Below are 21,936 nucleotides of genomic sequence, written 5' to 3'. Positions count from 1 at the left end.
GAGGTACCATGAAAACTCATTAGAACCAGAGCACCCTTCACCCACTGGACACAGGATCCAAACAGGACTACCTGAAGATGCTCCTGGCAGTTGCAAATAACTGAAAATAAGGCCACTTATCTCCCGAGCCTCCTATGACTTCTACATGAAAAATCCAATACATTATTGAACATAAAGACAAGAAAGTAGAACATGTACGGAAGTAGCAGGACACGAGCTGAGCAGGAGGGAAGAAAGATCAGCAAGATGTTTTGAGAAGAAATGCATTAACACATATAAAATTTACAAATATGCTAGAAATGAACAAAGTTGCTAGCTAAATTAAACATATATGTGCCCAATGCAAAGCTTAAATATTGTCTGAAGCCAAACACTGAAAAGTGAACACAAAGAAATACTGAGCCTCTGAGTAAGGCAAGTGTCCCCTGGAAACAAGGAAGCAACTACGTAATGCAAAACGGTGTCAGTGCCTACACACACACACACACACCCCAAATGAAAGCAATATTAATTTGGGCATTTCTATCTTCGTTTAAAAAGCCTGATGTTATTTTAGCATGGTGGCTTTGAATTTAATAAGATTAAGCACAGCTCGCCAAAAAGGTGCCTTGGTCAAAAATCTGGGCAGGGAATTTATTCTTTCTACATTTCAGCCAGAGCAAATTAAGTTGAACTTCTCTGGGTGGGACAGGTGGAAGCGCCACACCTGCTGCCTGACTTTGAAAAGCAAATTTACACACTGGATTCCTGAGCAGCCCTTTTGTGCTAAGCAGCATGTTCTACATATACAGACATACATATACTTTCAGCTTTATTATGTACAAAAGCTCATGCAGTATTTTGGTAACCCACTACAAAGACAGACAGTCATTTGCCAAGAGGTCACAGTTGTACAATGTGGCTGCTATGGGAATTATTTATCTAGATTATTAAAACAGAACCCATGAATAAAAGTAATAGTCTTACAAAATTCAAATGTTTCATTTGGGTACCACCTTAAAATAACACGTTCTTTCTGCAAGAGGAATAAAAATATGTACTGAAATAAGAGATTGCAGTATCCCTTGCAGATGTTATTCTCTGGCTTTCTAAAAGATGCAGAAACTCATGTGACACTGTCCCCCTAAAGACTAAAAAAACTTTAATCAAGTTTTGGGAACACAAAAATTAATGTCTGAAGTACCACGTATGTCACAATACCTATTACTCAAATTGAGCAACTTGAGAGGTATCCTTTGAACATTGTAATATGGGCTGCAGTGTTGAATTCACTAGATGCTGGCTATGAAAAATCTCCTTTAAGACAGATACAGTTATGGACTACACCAATTTGGCTGACAAGAGCCTGTCTCTCACTCCATAAAAAAGCCAATTCAAAATTTAGACTAAGAGAACAAACAACTGCCCCTCCAAAAAAAAAACAAAAACATCACCCTGTAGGAACATCTTTTACATTTTGAGGTCAGATTCTGTTCTAAAGATGAAAGAATCATTAATCTACTCAGAGCTACCTTTGGTGCAGCAACAGCTTTGCCCTAGCATTCACAATGGTAAGCCATTCCTACCAGATCACACACAGATAGCTACAAACCACAACTCTTGCTCAATCAAGAAAAGGATCAAAGCACCAAAAAGCCACAAGATCCAGAAAGCAAATGGTTTACCTGCCTTTAAGAACCGCAGAGCCCTGCACATGACTACGTACAGTAGACAGTGCCTTAGAGCACAACTTGATCTTACTCAGATGACAAGGGCAGTGGCACACACACAACAGCCACCCTTTGGTTAGTTAGCCATCAGGAAGCACATTCAGCCAGGCAGCAGGAGGGCAGAGTTAGAGGACTGATTCAGCAGAGACTAAGCCCCCACCTCAGAAGCCTGCCCCTCCATAAATCTGCAAGAAGGAATCTAAACTGAAAGCATTCTTCACCCTTTCCCTATTTGATCTCTTCAGAACCAGAGTCCAACCTTAAGACATGAAGCTGAAAAAGCCTTATGACAGTTGCCACAGAAAAAAAGAAACCAAACCCATTTTAAATTTAAAGTGTGAAAGCTTCTCCTCACTCTTATGCAAGCTCCACTCAGGTATCCTCTTGGCTGGTTTTTTGCTGGTCTCAATGTCCCTCTTCCATGTGTAATGTATCTCCAGCTTTTTGAGCATAAAGAACGTGCAGGAGTCCTAACCACAAGGCAAAGTATCTGACACAAGTTTATCCAGAAGAAAATCATAATTTTCCCCAGCTTTTTATTATGAGACATGAAAAAGGTCTCGGCTTATAATCAAAAAACGTCTTTCCAGCAACTTCTATAGATATGTTGCTACCTGTTAGCTCATAAACTACTAGTTGGTGTCTAGTCTCAGACTCAATCAGCTGAGGTTCTGAATTACCACTTCAGATTCCTTCTACATGTCAGCACAGTGCTAAAGGCATCGCTCCTCCCAGACAATCCAAGAAGTAGCTATTTTGCAAATTAATAATCGCAATTCTAAATTTGACCAAGGCAGCTATGAAAATATTTCTAGCGTGTGAAAAATATTCAAATGACTCTACTTTCTGCAAACATTCTTATTTAAATATATGCACCTAATGTTCAGATAGGCTAATAAAAGGGTTCACAATTCTTACACAATGACCTGGCAGGTTTTATTCACAAGAAAGTTCTGGAATATCTTTTGCTGGTTTTCCCCCATTCTAAATGTTTAATGCATTCCCCATCCCCAAACTGTATAATAAGTAGCTTGAATATAAACAGTGTTCACAATACCTTAGAGAGAGAGTGGGAAAAAGTAAGCACCAGCGCTCTTTTGCTAGAGTTCTGAAGAACATGTCAGTATGATCCTAACAGGCATCTGGAATAAAAATGCTTAGTTGTCCGTGTACATATGTAAATTTAGCAATACCTATCCTTTTGGACAGAAAATATATGCAGGACTCTCTACAAAGGGAAGTATGATTTCACAGTATAAGTTTCCACACAGTGCTCTGAAAAGAGTCAGAGCAGCTTGGAAAAATTGCAAGAATATCACTCCATCAAGAATACATTTAGTTAATCATATGGTTTTATTACCAAACTAAGCTGTTGCCACATGAAAGCATCAATTTTCCCCCAACAGCTAGTAACCTTTGTCCTGCATCTCAATTGCCAACCACAGTGCTACTGCATCCCAACACACATGCATTTGCCATTACAGCAGTGAACCACAGACATCTTCAAGCCAAGGCAAGTCATTATCAGATGAGGCAGAGGAAAGAAAAAAGAGCAAGAGCAAATATTCACAGAGATCCCTACCATCATAATCTGATAGCAGGAAACTGTACAGTCCATAACAAACAAACCATTTGTTTCCAGGACTCACTGCACAAGTATTACTTTCCTGTGCCACCTCTGAATAAGTAACCTGGTTGGGATGTCTATCTCATGTACCACATTCTCCTATTAATAGAGAAGGCCTGTCAACAGAGGCCTTCTAAGGAGAATGATGGTAAAGGTAGTTACAAAGAAAAGGGTTTGATGGCAAAATCTACCTGAAGTAACCTTCCTAGACATCATCTTTGCATTTTCCTGCAGCTCCATGCATTACTAATCAGTGACCCACTGGAAACTTCGGCACCCATTGAAAAGCCTGGCAGGGTATTTGGCTTTCAATTCTTCTACTCAGTTTATTCCCAACACAAGTATATTCATCAGGCTTAGAAACAACTCTTGAACAAGGGCAGCCACTCAGCAATGAAATGTAAATTACTGACATGTGCTAAAACCTGGACTTGCCACTGCTAATGAGCACATTAAAGGAAAAAAGCTCACTAGATATTACTGCAACCTTTTCACTTAACCCTGTGTGTACTGAAAGCCATAATTTAGCATCAATTAAAGAAACCATCTCTAAACAGTAAGACACTGTTCAACAGGCTTATGCTTCCTACACAGTTCCAATGCAAAAATTATGAAGATCGACAAACATGTGAAACACCCAATCAGGAATGCATGCACACTGATAACAGCCTTATTTTCAATCTAAGTTTCATGAAACTGTCCAAGAAGTCAGTTAAAATTTAAAAAAAAAAAAAAAAAATCATACATGCATCCCAACATAGATAAATTACTAAGTTTACAAAAATCTATGGTGTCAAATCTTCAGTCATCAAATAAATCATGATTTTCTATCAAGAAGCCTCAAGGTTAGGAAGTCAACTTGTACCAACTTTTCCCTTCCTATTATATTCACAGGGAGGCGCAGATCCTGAGAAAAATCTTCTCCAAACAGTAGCGGGCTGCAGAGAGTCAGGGGAAACAGCACCTTTGCCTCAAGAGCACCTGTGCAATAAAAGCCCCACCAAATATACAGTCACACCAAGTTTCAAAGCTTTTAATAATTCGGACTAGCAATGCTGCAAGAAGCAACTGTAAACTTATATGCTGGAGAAGAAGAGACAAGGTTTGGAGAAAACCATCTCCCCCACCCTTTTTAGGTTTTGGGGAATGAAGAAAATTATTTAAAGATTATTTGGTTAATTAAGTTCTTTAGATTCTTTTATTTTATAACATATTTGATAATCATATATCATAAACAGAAGTCACACGGAACTGATTTTCAAAACCAAAAAACTAAATCAGCCTAAATTAAGTACCTAAATCCTTCTCAGTAAGGTTTCTGTCAAATACTAATTCAGCTATAAACAGGTTAAAAGGTTACCACCTTCAGTTGCTTATTTTTGCCTCTTATTCCCTATACCCGACTCCCAAGCTACCAACCCTTTGGAGTTTGCCTCCATTTCAGTCAGGAGTCAGGCAAAAACTCCTTAACTTGATCCTGCCCGAATCGTCTGTGTCAGCTTAAAGACTTTAACAGGGAAGTTTGGTGTGGGGGGAGGAGGGGAGGAGTGGGGGGATGTGTTTAAACAAAAGATAATTTTAACAGAACAGGGCTACAGGGTGACCACACATAGTCATTCCAGCACATCCAAGCAAGGCAATAACCGCTCATGGGGACAGAGAGCAACAAGCCACCGGGAGCAGTCATCTCTTCGGGCAGCTTGGTCACAGTCAGAACAGCAGCCTGACCACAGGCTAGTAACCTGATCGCCAGGAGCGGGACGTATGGGTTGGCATTCAGGGAGCAAGTGAGAAGCAGATGATAGGTTCTACACAAAACGCATCACCTAACTTTAGAAAATCGATTTAATTCAAAACTTCATTGTTGAAAACAATCCAACTGCCAAGTATTTTAACTATTTTCCCCGAAAACACATGCATAACAACTCTAGCAGGAACTGTTCGGTCAATCCAGTACTCTTAAGTTAGCAGTGCTATTGATCACTATCATTCAGTCTGAAATAGAAATGAATGAAACATGCTGTGAAAAGAGACATAACTTATTTGTAAGCCAACCTTCAAATAGAATTAAAGATAAGATGAAAAGGCAAATGCATTCATAATAATGAGTAGGAAGTCTTTTAAAGTCCCAGGGAATTATTTAAAAGATTTGCAAAATAAACCATTAAACACACTTAGGTAGCTGCAAATAATCTATTAAATTCCTGCTCTTATCTGGGAGTCATCATTTCTGTTGCACTAACTACAGGTTTTCATTGACAAAAATTGACAAACCAGGTAAGCTACTATCAAATAATGCTTATGTTGGTATGCGTTCGTAGATTTTGTTTGATTGATTATCTCTCCTATGAGGAGAGGCTGAGAGAGCTGGGACCATTAAGCCTGGAGAAGGGAAGGCTCAGGGGGATCTCATCAATGTGTATAAATACCTTCAGGGAGGGCGCAAAGAGGACGGAGCCAGGCTCTGCTCAGTGGTGCCCAGTGACAGGACCAGAAGAGATGGACAGAAACTGAAATACAGGAGGTTCCCTCTGAATATCAGGAAACAGGGTTTTTTTTTACTGTGATGGTGGCCAAGCAATGGCACAGGTTGCCCAGGGAGGTTGTGGAGTCTCCCTCCCTGGAGACAGTCAAAAGCTAACTAGACAGTCCTGGCATCCAGCTGCTCTGGGTGGTTTGCTTGAACAGGGAGGTTGGACCAGATGACCCCAGCCATCCTGTGATTCTGTGAAATAAAGATTGTATTTGATATCTGAAGCAGAAACCAGGTCCAACTACATTATACATACTACAACCATACAGTAAAAATATGCAACCAGCCTGAAGATATTGTAACAAAGTAGAAGATATTAACTGAACGGCTAAGAAATTATCAAGTGACATTAAACAGTTTAAATACTGTGAAATCTTGCTTAACACTGACATGCCTGAATATAGCTTGCCTGTATCCTTTACAGCTTCCGCTGTTGCTATAACTGGTGGATCTATGCAACAGTAAAAAAATAAAATTGAACTTTTCCTGTGTTCCAAGGCACTTTCAGTAACCAACCGTTTCTGGCATATTAACAGGGATACCCTCAACATGCAGAGGTAGCTGGAACAGTTCTCAGAAACCACAGAAAGCAAGGACCCCAGAGAGGCTAGATGACAGCCTCCTGTCCAGACAGCAATTTTGAAACAAGTAAATCTACCCGTCAATCCTGTGGTACACTGAACAAACAAGCAGGTTAAGTCTTGTTGCTGTAGAAACTATTCAGAATATTTGAGTACTTTACATTACAGCAGCAACATAATATCCTGTACAGGTATTAAATACCTATAGAAAATTTTTAATCAAGACAGATACAACAATATAAAAGGAATCAAACAGCAGCATAAAATAAACCCTGCGTTTATAGAACTTGATCTTAAAGTTCTAATAATTCAACACAATCTTAAGTACTAACTTCAAGAAAATACTTCCGGAAGTTTATAGTCAAAATACACACTGTGAAAAACAAAGCCACCCCAAAAGTCTGCCCAGTCCAGGATAATAGGTCATCTTTAGAAGCATGTTAATCAAAAACCTTTCAGCTAACATCTTTTCCTACAGAAAATGTAGAAAACACTCTTAAAGGGAGCTGCCAGTCATCATCCTCCCTTCATGAAGCTCATTCCTGATCTCAGTAGATCCATTAGGGATCAAGTATCTGAATCTGATCTAAAAGTGCCATAAAGTAGAAGACATTATTCCCCTAAAACTCAAACCAGGAAAGCCAACTACAGCAGAGTGTGAAAAACAGGAATGAAGACTTGGAGCACCTTCATTCTTAGAGAGTCACTAAAATAGAGGAAGACAAATACATAGTATCACTTATTGCAACATTTAAGTGTCTTCCATCTAAACGCACTTCTACAAGTAAACAGAGAAACTTTTCCCCTTCCCTCTCAAAAGTCATCACCTTCCAGCCTTCGATGAAAGACATTTAGTATGTTCATATCCCTCCTCTTGCAATCCATCAGTATCAATACCAAAAGCCCCTGCGTATGAAAATACAGTACACTGTAAGAAGACATCTTTCTTAGCTAGTAAAGAGTAACTTCAGTAGACAGATTTTGGTTCATAACTTGTTGCAATTAGTTTTCAACTACAGAATAGAACAGAGGATAAAATAGTCAGAATTGTGAGAGGGAAAATTATTCTGCCACGCACATCATTGCTTCAGTATATTTCAACTCTGTAGTAGTACACACACCAAAAAAAATTTCATCCCACCACTAAATTGCATTCATCTTTAAAGTCAGAATTAATTTCCTTGATATGCAGATTTTAGGAACATACGGAAACCCTTAAGTATCCAATCTGTACTGTAAAACCACTGAACACAGAACATCCATCACTATAAAATACATTATTTCTTAAAAGACAGGCAGAAAACAGAAGCAAACATTGAGGAAGCATTGTTTTTGCTGAATTTTAAGCTGAAGCTTCACCTGTCTTGCCATAAAAGTAAATTAAAATCCACTCAGGGCAACCTGAGTTCTTCTTTCAAAGACATCTCTTAACTGTTCGGATCTAATCCAACTCCATTGGTATCAATGGGACATTTAAAACCGATTTGGAAACAGAGGAGAACATCACATTTGCAAGGTTACCACACTAGCTTACATCAATTATACTAAAATAGGACAAATTAGCAAATCATGTTAGCTTAGAATGGACAGTCCGCCATAACCAGACAAGCTTGCCTGCATCATTGCAAATCAACAGTAGAACAAAAAGGCAGAAAGTAAAAAGAAACAATATTACCTATGTAAAAAGATAATTACACAGCATTAGGCTTGCAAGCCTTCTGTTATTTCAATGAGAAAAAACACATGTATATACAGTTGTTAATGTAATTGCAATCATGGAAACAGAGTTTTTATTCTCACAACCAGACACAGCAACTGTGAAAGAAAGAGGACAGAACAAAGCATTTCAGAAGCAACATGAAGGATTCCTGTAAGCCTGGAAATAAGTGCTATTGCAGTGACACTGTCTGTCAAGAAATAATGACTTTTTACAAATCAGGATTCCATAAATCCATTCATCTGTAGAACCACACACCCTAATAAGCATGCCAAAGTGCTGCTGTTGAAAGGCATCTCATGGGAAATATTAAATGACTTACGATAGTCCAGATAGGCAAAAATCACTCTAATATATTCTTTAATCACATGCAGAGCATTAAATCATTCCAGAAGTCTTGCAAGCCCACAGTTCATCCACCAAGAGCCTCAAGTTGCCAGACATTACTATTTAAATCAAGAGGTTTTGCGTTTGTATTTTTTCTAAGAACAGCTGCTCATGCTACAGCTTTCAACCTAAGCCACCTTAAGTAAATAGGTAGCTTTAAAAAAAAACAAGTTAAAAACAAGGGCTTACTCCAAGTGAAAAACAGATACAAATAGGTCATGACTGCCATGTTAGAGCAAGTTGCCTAATCAGGAGATCAAGGAAAAAAAAAAATTACACTAAGATTATGGAGTTTAGGCAAAAGACTCCAAAGAAAAGAGAACATTTTGTCTCACAAATCTTTCGCAAAACACCACCGTGCATCTTTAAATATATGCATATAGGTTACACCCAAGTATATCCACAAGACCTGTGGATAGGCATCCCGAGACTTGTGGGCTTTGGCATTTTTTTATTTTGGTTTGGGTTTTTTAAGTTTAGAGATAAGCCTGCACTTGAAAAAGTACTCTAGCTATATATGAGTTGCTCGAAATAAAGATTGGAAGTTGCAGTAGAGCAGAACTGGCATCAATTTGTTCTGTTGCACAGGCAATCTTAAACAGGACACTGATGACACAATGTAAGCCATCGTATGCTTTTAGCAACGGCCTACAAAGTTTTCTACGGTAAAGGGGTAACACAGCCTTCCTACCTTCCCACTAGGAAGTGTCTAAACTCACTTAGGGAGTTCTAGCTCACATGCACCAGCAAAGGACTAGTAATGTCTGACAAATACTGCTCTGTCTGCCCCACTCCTTGCAGGATACAATCTCTGCCATAAGCAGCTTCTTGACACCAAGCTTCCACAGCTGCTTTTTTTCAACCACTTCGCAGTTAGAAAAGCCCAACTGCTAACCGGTCATGTGAACTGACAGGTAGGAAGCCAATGCTTGTGGGAACAGCACGGGAATCGTATCAAATGCTTCTCAAAAATGTAACATCCATTGAGTCATGATAAAGGAACGTCACAATTTGCTTACAAATAACAAAGTCATGCACAACAAATGTAAGGTAGCACTGCTGCCAGTAGGAGTTTACATTTTAAAAGGTGACAATCCCATAATTAGCTGTGCACAGGGCCATGGGTCTACCTGCACAAAGTTCTTCACAGGTCAGACATGTGTCCCCTTACAGAAGATGACATACGTTGTTCTTTGTTTTACCTTTTCCATCTCAGACTTAACGGCCATTTACAAACATGCGATCAACGATTTCCACATACATTGTTTGCCCATTTATTTCAGACAATACCTTGTTGGTTTTTTTTTTTTTTTTTTAATTCCACCAAGAATGTTAATCTAGCTTCAAAGGTAAAGAGAAATAGTGCTGGCTGCTTTGTTCTCCCCTTAGTCATGCCAAACAGGAGTTGCTAAAAAGGCACAAAAGATGTATAAGAACAGGTTCCACTAGGAACTTCAAGAAGGTTCATATCTTATTCCAAAATAGAATCCTTTTGTCCCACCATGTTTATGGTTTCTATTGCAAGGAGCACGTTTTGGCAGAGGGTAGTGGCTGGCTTTTTTTGCATCAAGAAACAGAACATTGGCATAGTATTGTCAAGGTTGTGTTCAAAAGAATAATATTCCAGATAAAGGTTGCATTTGTAACCTTATCGTTTTGAGATTATTTTATGCACAAATTCCGTAAGTTTCTTGCAGAAAATACACCACAATGTACCACTTATGAAAGTAGGAACTCTATCATATACATACATACAAGAGACCAAAATACACTGAAGATATAAATCTTGCAAACTTGTATTTTTCATACTAGACTTTGCAAAGGTATAGTATTCATTTCACTTAATTTTTATTTTCTTCTGGCCCGTAGCTTCCCAAGGGACCTACATGGCTGAAGGGGAGGGGGAACTTCATTTGTATTTTTCTTTTAATTAACAAAGTGGAAACCAATCCCATTATGAGCAACCAGAACACCAACCCACCATGTGTAAAGGTTTAAGCTTCTAACCATTACCAGGAAGCAAGTACATAACCCCAACTACAGGCATAAGACTGCTAACATCAGCTAGGCCACAGGAAGAAGCAACGACTCTGGAATAACGACTGTGCTACCCAGTCACTTGCTTGATTTCTCTCACTCTCTTTTTCCCCATTCCCTTCTTCACCCAGGTAAGAAAAAGAAGAAATAAAGTCACTGGGACTATGGGTCAATCCCAAAGTATTCCACGTGTGAAGAGACCTGGCGCAGTACTCCCACCCCCCCACCTCAACAGCTGTCCTAGAGGTTCTCAAGCAAGGAAGGGAAAACTGGCAATTTCAGAAAAGCGTATCTTCCCACAACACGCCAATAGGCTCATCTTGGTCTCGGGCTTCTCTCCTTACCAAATTTCAAAGGCCTGCTGCACACAATAGAGGTGACAGCGCCTCTCAGAAAGGGCCTGCATTAATTTTACATACTAGGAAACATTAAGCAAGCTAACCTAAATACAGAGCTCAGTAGTAAATTCTTCTAGAACATGAAGGAACAAAATGTTCTTGCAATTCTACACAGCATCTGGCAAAAAATACTAACTTTTTTTTTTGGTCAGTGTGGCAGTAGATTTTAACTGCATCTTTGGATTTATGTCACTACTGATTATGGACTTATTCCTTGAAGGAAGCAAATTGCTTACCTGTAAATATATTTGCATGTATAAACTACAGGTAACAACTTATGCACTAAATTTTACAACTTCAATGTACAAATAATTTTTATAAAGTACTGCAGAGTTCCAAGTCGGATAGCTCAAATTTCTAAACTAAAATTAGAATGCAGAGTAAGATCCTAAGGAACTACATTCACTTGTACAAACCCACATTTTGTTATTCCACATAATAATGCTGATAACTACATTATAACTAATGTTATCTTAAAAGTTTTTCAAAACATTTCACATTAACATACCGATCTTTAAAATGTTAGGGTTTAGGAAATCTTTGACAGTCTCAATTGATATAAACACCACAGATCCCCTTTTCTGTCAGCCATCAATATAAATGCCATGGATTCCTTCTCTGTCAGCCATCAACAGCAACCAGAATAGATACACACGAAGAGGGGACTGAATGAACCAACTTTTTTATTGGATCACAATGAACAACATGCCAGATATTCACCCACTGACTCCTTTTTGGAAATTTTGTTTTGGAAACAGCAGATCATTTACATGTGCTCCCCCCACATTCTAAGAGAGAACAAAATTAGCTTTCTGAAGAAAAAAAAAAAAAAAAAAAAAACACACTAGTAGTTTTCACTACTCTAAATGTATCCATGAAATTTTTCACAAACACTGTCTAGAGCCGCATGCTATCCCATGAATCATTTAGGCAATAATGAACAAAAAGACATGCTTTTGTTCAAATCACGCAGTGGGATTACATGTGAAATGACCCTCCATGTGTTAATTGAAGACAAAGCTTTGCTTTGAGCTCATTACCGCTCTTACAGACAGATCGGCAAGTTTAGGAAGTTTAGTGTGTTTCGAGTTCTGAAGCTCAGTAGTCTGTTTTGAAAGTACAGATGCACACCAGGAAACAAGCCCAGGTTTCACAAGTCTCATCACTACTTTCAGAGCAAAAGAAGCAGATAGTGTATGTCTAAAGAAAGGGAAAGGGAGAAAAACAGAACAAAAACACATCTTTGGCAACTTCACAACAGTTCTGTAACATTTGTTATATGCTTTAATAAAGAAAAGAAACAGAAGTTAAGTTTTCTCCTAAATATATTAATCAGGGTGTCTTCAAAAAAAAATATATAAGCAGCCCTCAGTGATAAAGAGCCAGATCGTTTCAGCAAATCTCACTAGGGGTTTGATATTCTAGAGCCATTGACGTGAAGGGAAGCATGATTATGTCTTAATTGAGACTCTAAATAGTGCATTTCAGAAAGCAAAGTAGAACTACCTTGTTTTAATTTATTTTTAGAGAACAGAACACACTGGGTTTCTGAAACTATTTTAAAAGCTATTTTGAGACTGTAACACCAACCCAAACTTGAACAAGTTTCGAGTCACCACATTATTTCAGGAATTCACTGTTCAAATTATTTGAGTGAAAAGATGAAAAAGAGGAAGGGGGAGGGGATCTACAGGAATGTTTGTACTTTCTCCATTTCTGCTTAATCCTGCCAAAAAAAGTGTTCCAGATTGTCATGTCCCCAATATTGTAATTTACATCACCAAATAATAACCAGATTACTAGGAAATGAGCCCAGTTTAGAGTAATAACTCTCAAATTTCAACATTTGGCAGCAAAATATAAAGCAAAATAGCATGAGCAAGCACTTCTGTTACATTCATTTATTTGTTATTAAAAAAAAAAAAAACAACACCACCAGAAACTGCCAACTAAAGCCAGTCATCCTGCTGGTCTAATCCAGTGAGAACACAGTTTGTTATAAATTAAACCAGGAATCTTCCCTCTAAAAAGAGGCTCTGGTACATGAAGCAGAACAGTGATAAAAGAAAGCTGCTAAACTGCATGAAAATAGCATGTAAGAGATTACCCCAGATTTGGTAAATCCTGGCAAATGCGAAATGTTTAGAATTCCTTTCAACTTTAACATCACCACCACCCAGCAACCAGCAGGATGCATTCAGCATCATACAGAACCTGCACTTGTTTTTATCTGGGGGCTTTTAAAAAAGCACAGTAACTGCAAAGTATAAAAATTTGAGATTTCATTCCCAAATAATCTCCTTAATGAGCAGGTGGCATTCTCTAACACCAAATAACTATCTGAATAGTAAGGGTCTGTACTGCAATTAGAACTGATGCCAAAAGGGACATAAATCAAGGAAGAGATGTGGAAACAAGAATTATTCCCCAAATGCGAAGAATTAAAGAGCTACCATTTATAGAATCACATTCCTCATCTGTGTTTTTTACCCTGAATCCAAAAGGTACAAATTACTCTCAAAGCCAGCGACAAGTTTAACTGACTGCCTGTAAAACAATGTTTTTTCAGCTATATGGTTCATCTGCTCCATAACAAAGTTGGTAACTGCAAAAGCTTTTCCCTGGAAATTTCAATGTAATATGCGCTTGTCCTTAATCTCAGTGAAACCAATAGACAATAACATGATCTGCAGTGACCACACATACAGCATCCACTCAGGACTGCTCAAACATTGTGCATGTAACTTTCCACTAGCACTACTCAAGTTTATAAGCAGCTGCATGAAAGTTTATAGAAAAAAAAATAAAAATCAGTAAAAAGGCCATGTATCAGTTTCTGTGATATAAAAAAACCCCACTGAATTAAAGAGGTTGTGAATAATAATTTTTAGAAATTCAGACATGAAGTGAAAACAGCATCTTCTAGACTCTCTTTCAGAGAATACAGTTCCACAATACATGACCACCAGCAGAGAAGCCAGTTTTTATACAGCTTTCTATTCCCATCCTGAAAGCGCAGTTCAGCACCTTCTCAGGGCTGCTGATACAGCTGTTCACCAGCTGTGCTATGAATCACCAAAATGATCACTTAAAAACAGATACTTTTAACCTAGATCATTTCAGTGACCCAGTTTTACAGAGAAGCCTCATAAACAGTACAGGCACAAGTTGAAAATGCCAAAAGGTCCTTACATCCTTGGTAAAGTTCTTACAAAGAGGCACCTCCCCTTTCTCCCAAAGAAAGCACCGGCTGCAATTACACCCTCAAAATGCAAGAAACCCACATGTACAGGAAGCATACTGAAGTCTATCTCAAAGTATCTTTTAAAACTGCCTTGAATTGGTATCTTGATTCCTCAAATACCTTGGAATGAATGTATGTCACCTATTGCATCATTCATAGCCAAGCAAATAGAAAGAACTTACCAAACGTCTAGCAAATTCTTTATTTTCTGAAAGAAATCCATACCCTGGGTGTACCTTGGAAAAAAAAAAATGTCAAGTTGATTGAGTTCTGAAGCCAGACACCAAATTTGCTAGCACCTTTTCAGATACTGGGGAAGATGAATTAGACCACTAGGCATTTAAATTAGTCAAATACCCTAAGAAACTGTCTAAACACTCTGATTTATCTGCCAAAAATCAAGCTGTAAAGACTCACTGGTTGAACTGACATTTCTGAAATATATATTCCTTACTTAACTAGGGAGAAAGGTGCTGTTTGCAGAGCAATGGACACACTACATTTGGTGTTTTGCCTTCTGCTCTTTTTAGCTCCGTTTTGTCACATTTATCTCATTGCAGACTTCCACATATATACTCACCCGCATTCTTCCCAGTAATCACTATTAACTACTCCTCATCCCAAAATTTTTCTAGCACTGATCACAACAGCGGTCTTAAGGTCCACCGTCATAAGGCTCCTATCTCTAGCGACCCTTGCTGGAGAACAGAGTTTACTGTCTCATTAGTCTAAGTCATGCACCCTTACATGCCTCATTTGCTAGTCACACCCCAACATACACCTAGCATAACTACTCGAGAGGAGTGTAAGAAGTTTTCTTTCTACTTTTCTCAATTCACATAAGACTCCTGATGCAATATACTCTGACAGACACAGTTTAAACCATTTTATTCCCCTCTTTTAAAGAGCCTAAACAACTGGGTTCCATATTCTGAAACTCAGAGGGAAGGAAATAGTTTTTTCTTTACAGTCAAGCTTTTGGCCCCTGAAAGCACTATACCAAAACATCATCTTTGTAAGATATTACAATGCTGATCGAGACTGTTCCATGGTAATTAGTGTTGCTCACATACACCCATCAAATTTTATTTTAATAAATGCTCTGTGTACAGTAGCTCTGAATAATACATTTATTTCACTGACAGAACAAAGAACATTAGGCATGTGAACATGACTACACATTAGTTTTTCCAACTGATTCCTGTTAAGCTTTGAATCTCTGGCCAATTTGGAGGGAGAGAGGCAGAATAGCCCACATTTACACATACAAGCTAACGCGCATTTTGTAAACATTCTGAAACAAAAATTATTGCGGGATGCACCATTTACCTTACCTTCCTGCAAATAATATTTATATAATTTAGAAAGTGATCCAAACTAAGTTTAAGCAAAAGCCTTTTCGGACACACTTTGTAAAACGTTCAAAAAAGCCATTATGGCATATAAAGGGTTAGTGCTCAAAACTAATTGGGATTTTTTTTTTTTTTCCCCCAGCAAATTTGGAAATGAACTGAAGCTGCTCCCTGGTGTGAAAGCTGAATCCAGCAGCCACCTGCAGGATCAGCGACCAGTGCTGCCAGATGCTACAAAGCCTTTGATTTCCAGTAGCGATTTCAGACACATTTAACTCATGTGACATGAACTAACTGGAATAGCATATTCAATCACTTCCCCCCCACACCTTTAAAAAAAAAAATACAAACTCTGGCTTTTCTGCTTTCTATATATGAAACAGCTGCAGCAGATAGACTCATTCAGACTCACAGCTTGGGCCCTGGTTTTCTTAATGACTTCCATGATGGCATCCATGTTGAGGTAGCTTTTGCTGGTGGGAGCTGGGCCAACACAGACAGCTTCATCCGCCATTTTCACATGAACCTGAAGAGGCAATATTCTGTATTAACAGATGCTCCCAGCAAAAATAATTACCATCACACTGAAATATGCACACAAATCTGATTGTTTCAAAGATAATTTACATACCACAACCACTCTAAAATACACACTGAAATTACCAACACTGACACACAAGAACTTGCACAATAACATTAAATCTCATTTCATTTAACTCTGAGCTTAAGTCACTGTCAAAATGTTTTATTATTCCAATATATTATTTTGACTTTGATTAAACAAAAATCATGAAAAATATAATTTCAGTCTTCCTATACTGATCATCTATATGTAAATTCAAACCAAAAACTACTTTGTTACATGTAACCAGGGTAGTCTAATATCTTAATACTTAATAACAAACATTCATGACCAGTTCTAAGCAGGCTCCCCAGGAAGTTGGGGATAATTAGAGTGAATTGAATGAAGGGATGCAGTGAGTGTCCCTGCACAGCATCAGGTCAGCACCATGCACAAATTAAAGCCTATGACTAAAGAGTTCAATATCACTGCACGTGAACCAGAAAATCTTGAGAATTATTTAAGCAGGCTCATGTTTGATTCCTAATCCATTGTATCCTCATTTATATGCATTTGCCAAACATTTTTTAGCCAAATCTAAACTATACAAAAGGGACAAATATTTCCAACATTTTACCAGGAATAATAAGATACCTATGTTTGAAGTTAGAAGTCTACTTACAACTCACATGCACACTTACCTTGAAGAAAAAGTTTCAAAAGTTTAATTAGTTTGGTCTTCAACGTGTTTCAAGAGTTAAAATACTTTTCCTTCCAAGTAAGATACACACAGACCCGAGAAACAAAACAATCATTCTTTCCTCATTCTGCTCTGCTTTTGTAAATTCCCTTTCAGTATGTATTTAAGAAAGCATGCCATTGCTTAAAATGTGTAAGATATTAGCTATGTGTCAATAAGGCTGGTTTATACTGACAATTTGACATTTCCAATGCTTACCAATTTTTAAAGTTATTTTTATGAAATATTTGATATAATCTTCATCATTTGAAACTGAGAATATATTGTTTAAAAAGGGTGTTCTTTTAGAAAATGAGTGCTCACTTGTGAAATTTAAAATATTTTTAGTTTATGAACACAGAATTTTGTTCTTTGTGAAAGGGAAATTTATTTGCAAGTAGCATAAGGGCTGCCAAGTATGACAAACTAAGGTTAGAAGTAATGTAGCCCGCATATACTATTGGCTCATTTAGAAGAAACAAGGCCAAGAGGGGAAAAAAAATCATATAGAAATAGTGACAAGCGGTAGCCAAATAGTATTTGAATAATACAAGGAGAAATAAATATTCAGGGTAAATACAACAAACCCATATAACAAGGACAAGAGTCACTTATTAAGCATCTTACTTTTTTCTTCATTCTTATTGACATTTTTCTGAACTTTGCAAAACTTAATCCTTCCACCAGGAAAGAACATTAACTTGCCACCTAATTCCAAGTTTCTTTCTGGGAGACATCTCTTAAATAGCTTTTGAATTTGCTGTATACTCAGGTATATGAGAGTTCACATAACCTCCCGGAGTTACCACACATTTCACATTTGAATTACTGCTTCTGTAAAGTCACAACAGTTTTATTTTAGCACTACAGCATTAGCTTCACATTAAGAACAAAGCAAAATAAAAAAACTCTAAGCACTAGCACAATCATGCAAGCAGGATTTTAATGCTTTTTAGTAAGTACATCTCAGCAACTTAAATCAGTAATCTATTTTGATCAAATGCTATCAAAATTAGCCTGTCTATCATCCCTCCTGGAGCATTATGTACAAGAAATAGCACAGCCCTTGGATACCTTTATTTGCATGATCAATTTATATGCTTAAAGTTGTTTTGAATTCCAACATGGTTTGCATATCTAAACAAAGTTATTCACGCTTAAGCATAGCTAAGCATGTATGTTTTACAAAACCAAAAGCTTCCTTATAGAAAAGGACTAATATAGTTAGCTATCTTTAGGTGTCAAGAGAAAAACCCCACACCTACGCACTCCTCATACTGAGACACCAACAATCCTACTAGTACCCAGAAGTAGCCACAGAAGATACTGCAAACCCACTGATTTTATACTTATGAAGAGTCTTGTGTGGTTTTCCCCCACCATTTTTTCCCTCTTCTGAAACATTTCTCTCTTACTTCAACTCTTTGCAGATTTGACTCTCCCTTTCCCACATTCCCCTGTAACCTGGCAAATCCATTTCTCCCCGTTTACCTTACTGCAAGTTGTTAGTGCCTTTTCTAGTTCAGTGCCAGTTCAGCCTTGCATACACGCTAATACACCACACATGGATATAGCAAGACAGCAAAACCATAGCTATATCACATTCATGTTACCTGATACACTGCCACAGAGCACCAAGCAAATCTCTCAAGGACAAGAGGTCTCCATTCCTCCCCACTAGTTCAAAACCTCCAGATTTGCAGGTTCCAGTGACAGCTCTTCAATCTATGGATCTTTCTCGTATCTACTTTTTTATAAATATGATTAAACCAGCCCAAATGTAATCTGGAAATAGAGATCTGTTTCTCCTTAGTAATTCATTATGACAATTCCCCTCTAAGCATCTGATTTCTTTCACAATGTGTTCATGAAGAATACCCCAAATACCGTAACAAATACACTACAGAATTTACAGTATAGTATAAATGTAATTACATTAACCATAATTACTAGCAAAAATTATAGCAAAAGCCATCATTTGAATCTACATGACAGCTGGAACTTTCCACTTACTACCGAGTGACACATAATTCACGCAATAATTCACTAAACCTTTTCTTCTGTAGTAGCTGACTTATAATGTAATATTTCTAGACAGCCCAAAGAATCCAGCAACTCCAATTCCTCAAACACTACATTTTCAAATTCAAGGGTTGCTTAAGTGCTTGACTTAAATCATGAAATCCTAGGTATTCAAAATTTATCCCTAACTTACTACAGCTAAAACTTCAGAAGTATAATTTCTCCCTTTTCTGTTTTAGTTTACAAAAACAATGTCAACAAAACAAAGAAGCATGTCCCAGAGGGTTCTTGAAGAAATGCAATTCCTCCATAAATATCAAAATTGACCCTGAAATCTCAAGCATGACTGGATAACAACAAAGGCTGAACAAGCAGACAAACCTTAAAGTGTTTAATGGTTTATAGTGCAAGTTTTAATCATATTGGTCTACCTGTGTCTCAAAAGATTTATTTCAGTCAGCTACAAGAACCTGTTATGTTAGAGGACACAAGCAACTAGAAACCATGAAAAAACACATCTTATTTGTATAAAAGCAGTTTAATTTCTGTAAAAGTTGTATATTTGTAGTACTACATTTCATAAGGTCTAATTATATTGCAGCAACAACAGAAACAAGACAAGAGATTCACCAAAACCTACTAATTCATCATTTTGCAGAACCTCCACCTAATTCCAAAACTACAGACTAAATTTAGTCATCCAAATCCCTGTATAGGTCTGTTAAGCTTTTGGAAATCCAAACCCAGATCAGTCACAAACACCCAACCAACCCATCACAGCCTTCTCAATTCTGCATCTATGACAAATAAACTACCAATAATACCCTGGATTTAACAAGGAGTCCTAGCAGAAGAACATAAGAATGAATACTCCTAAATAGTGTAACAACTTTTCGATTAAGGTACAAAGACAACCAGACACAATTTGAAGTACAATGACTTTATTGCATACTATTGAATTCTTCATGACCACATACAGGTACAGGAACTAGATCAAGTTCAACAAGCTTACTAATTCAGAAGCAAACGGTACAAAAATGGCCAGCTCTTTCCAAAGACAGCTTAGGTCCAGGAGTCACCTTCACGGCAGGCACCTAAACCAGTAAATCCTGCCAGATCTTTACACAGGAATAGCACTGAGTTTCTTCACCACGTTTCCAGCAAATAGGCCGGTGAAGCAAGGAGCCCTTCAGTGCTGACCAGCCAGCCGTTTTCGCCCGGGCTGGTTCCAAGCACCGCTCCAGGCTGCAGCAGCTCTCAGGGCGCAGAGGGCGATAAGGGGTAACAACAGTAGCAGCGATTGAGTTTGGAGGTCCTTCTTCTACACTATGTTTCAGTATTTCAGGAGGATTTATAAATCAGGTTCAGTACCAGGGCTCAGCATTATATCCCAGATGAGAAATATGCCCATAACTCAAAATTCTGGATGTAAGCACCACAAAAATACTCAATATCCACTTTGCAGGAGATAACCTGATTTAGAAGGACTGCGCTGAATCAGAGCTAGTAAATACCCAAATTACCTAGATTATGTTAGCTCTCCCTTCCCCTGGAGAGTGGCACGTGTGCTTATTTGACAGCAGCATGCTCTCTTGCCCAGCCATATTCAGAAGTTTAAGGGGATAATTCAGTAAATTCAATCTCAAATAATAATAATTTTGAGAGATAAAAATTAATAGCTTACTACCCAAAATATACATACTACTCCTCGAGATGTTATGTTTAGCACAGCAGATTCAAGCTAACCTTCTCCAGGAGTCATGCTGCTACAGATTATTAGTCGAAATCTATATTATAAACAAGTCACATTTACATATGCATGCCCCTCAACATTTAAACACAGAAAAGTTTTCTTGGTATGGAAATAGAATGTATGAAAAATTATTTTAAGGCAAAGAACTAAACCACTTTCAGTGCATATGTAATCTATAGAACAATGGAAGACAGATATTTTACAGATCCCTAGCATTATAATTGTTCAGCAACTCCAGAGTTTATTACCTTCTTATGTATCTTAATCATCACAGAAGTGCTCTTCTTTCTCCCCAATTTGTTTTATAGCAATTCTCATCTAATTTCAAAAAGTAAAGGCGGACTTTGTCATGACAGCCAATGGAGGAACAAAAAAAAAAAAAAAAAAAAAAGTATCTGCATGTGTTTCCTAATAGAGTGCTTAGTATCACCCACATAGTTTCTACTGATGATTTTATATACTTCAGCAGTTTCTGATGCTTATCATGTGACAGATGCCATTTACTTCAGTGTAAATGCCTAATTAACACACGCACAGACACACTCACTCCCCCCACTTCTCCACCTCCAAGGAGATAAATGTCTGAGATTCCCCAGTGTCCCAGCTTTTCAGAGTAGGTCACCCTATGCATCCCCAGGTCTCAACACAAGTTGGTATTCATGCAGCAGAGACAGCTATACTGCATTGCAAGATGCATTTTCCTCCAAGTTCTTCTGAACTGTTTCAGAATTTATATATAGGGAAACTGTTATATCTGCATATAGAGTTGTTAATCAAACCTAATAAGCAATTAAAAAAAGCTCAGTGAAGAGAACACTCCTGTTTGGTACACTAGATAAGATCTCGAGCATTGTTTAGACAAAGAAATCTAATCAAACAAGTCATTCTCCTTTTATAGCTCAAATCAATATTACACATTGGAACAACATCCGTTGGTGTAAGTGGATTCACTTAATTGGCCCAAACTGCATAATACCGCTCAGCAAGACAAATCACAATTAGCTCAACCCATAAAATAGGGCTAATGAGTAAATCCTTTGTAAGGTAACTAACAAAACCAACCACCTCAAATCTTGCCAGCACCACTGCCAAGAGAGACAGACAAAACAGACAAAAAGCTTGTGGTATTGAACAGTCTTGGATTAAAAAAAAAAAAAAAAAAAAATGGATGCAAAAAAGGTTCATATTTACTGCTTTGCCAAAAACACATCTTTCATCTGACCTAAATGTCTTCAGCAGCTTCATGCTAAAATACACACACCAACAGTACAATAA

At 37.8% G+C, this 21,936-nt stretch overlaps 1 protein-coding gene across 2 annotated transcripts in view; it reads right to left on the bottom strand.

Annotated features, from left to right (window-relative positions):
• Nucleotides 1-21,936, bottom strand: part of PCCA (propionyl-CoA carboxylase subunit alpha) — a 304,978-nt gene that overhangs the window by 240,859 nt on the left and 42,183 nt on the right. Inside the window, exons 5-6 of one of the 2 annotated variants that reach the window (XM_042805848.1) lie at nucleotides 15,998-16,111; nucleotides 14,416-14,469 (exon numbers count right to left, since the gene is read on the bottom strand). The exons of the other annotated variant lie outside the window; for it this stretch is intronic. Coding sequence (XP_042661782.1) covers nucleotides 14,416-14,469; nucleotides 15,998-16,111 — 168 coding nt within the window. The remainder of the gene's footprint in view (nucleotides 1-14,415; nucleotides 14,470-15,997; nucleotides 16,112-21,936) is intronic. 2 annotated transcript variants of the gene reach the window in all.

Source organism: Tyto alba, unplaced genomic scaffold, assembly GCF_018691265.1.
Source record: "Tyto alba isolate M040663 unplaced genomic scaffold, T.alba_DEE_v4.0 Super-Scaffold_45, whole genome shotgun sequence".
NCBI lineage: Eukaryota > Metazoa > Chordata > Aves > Strigiformes > Tytonidae > Tyto > Tyto alba.
This window is presented reverse-complemented; position numbering and strand designations above follow the sequence as displayed.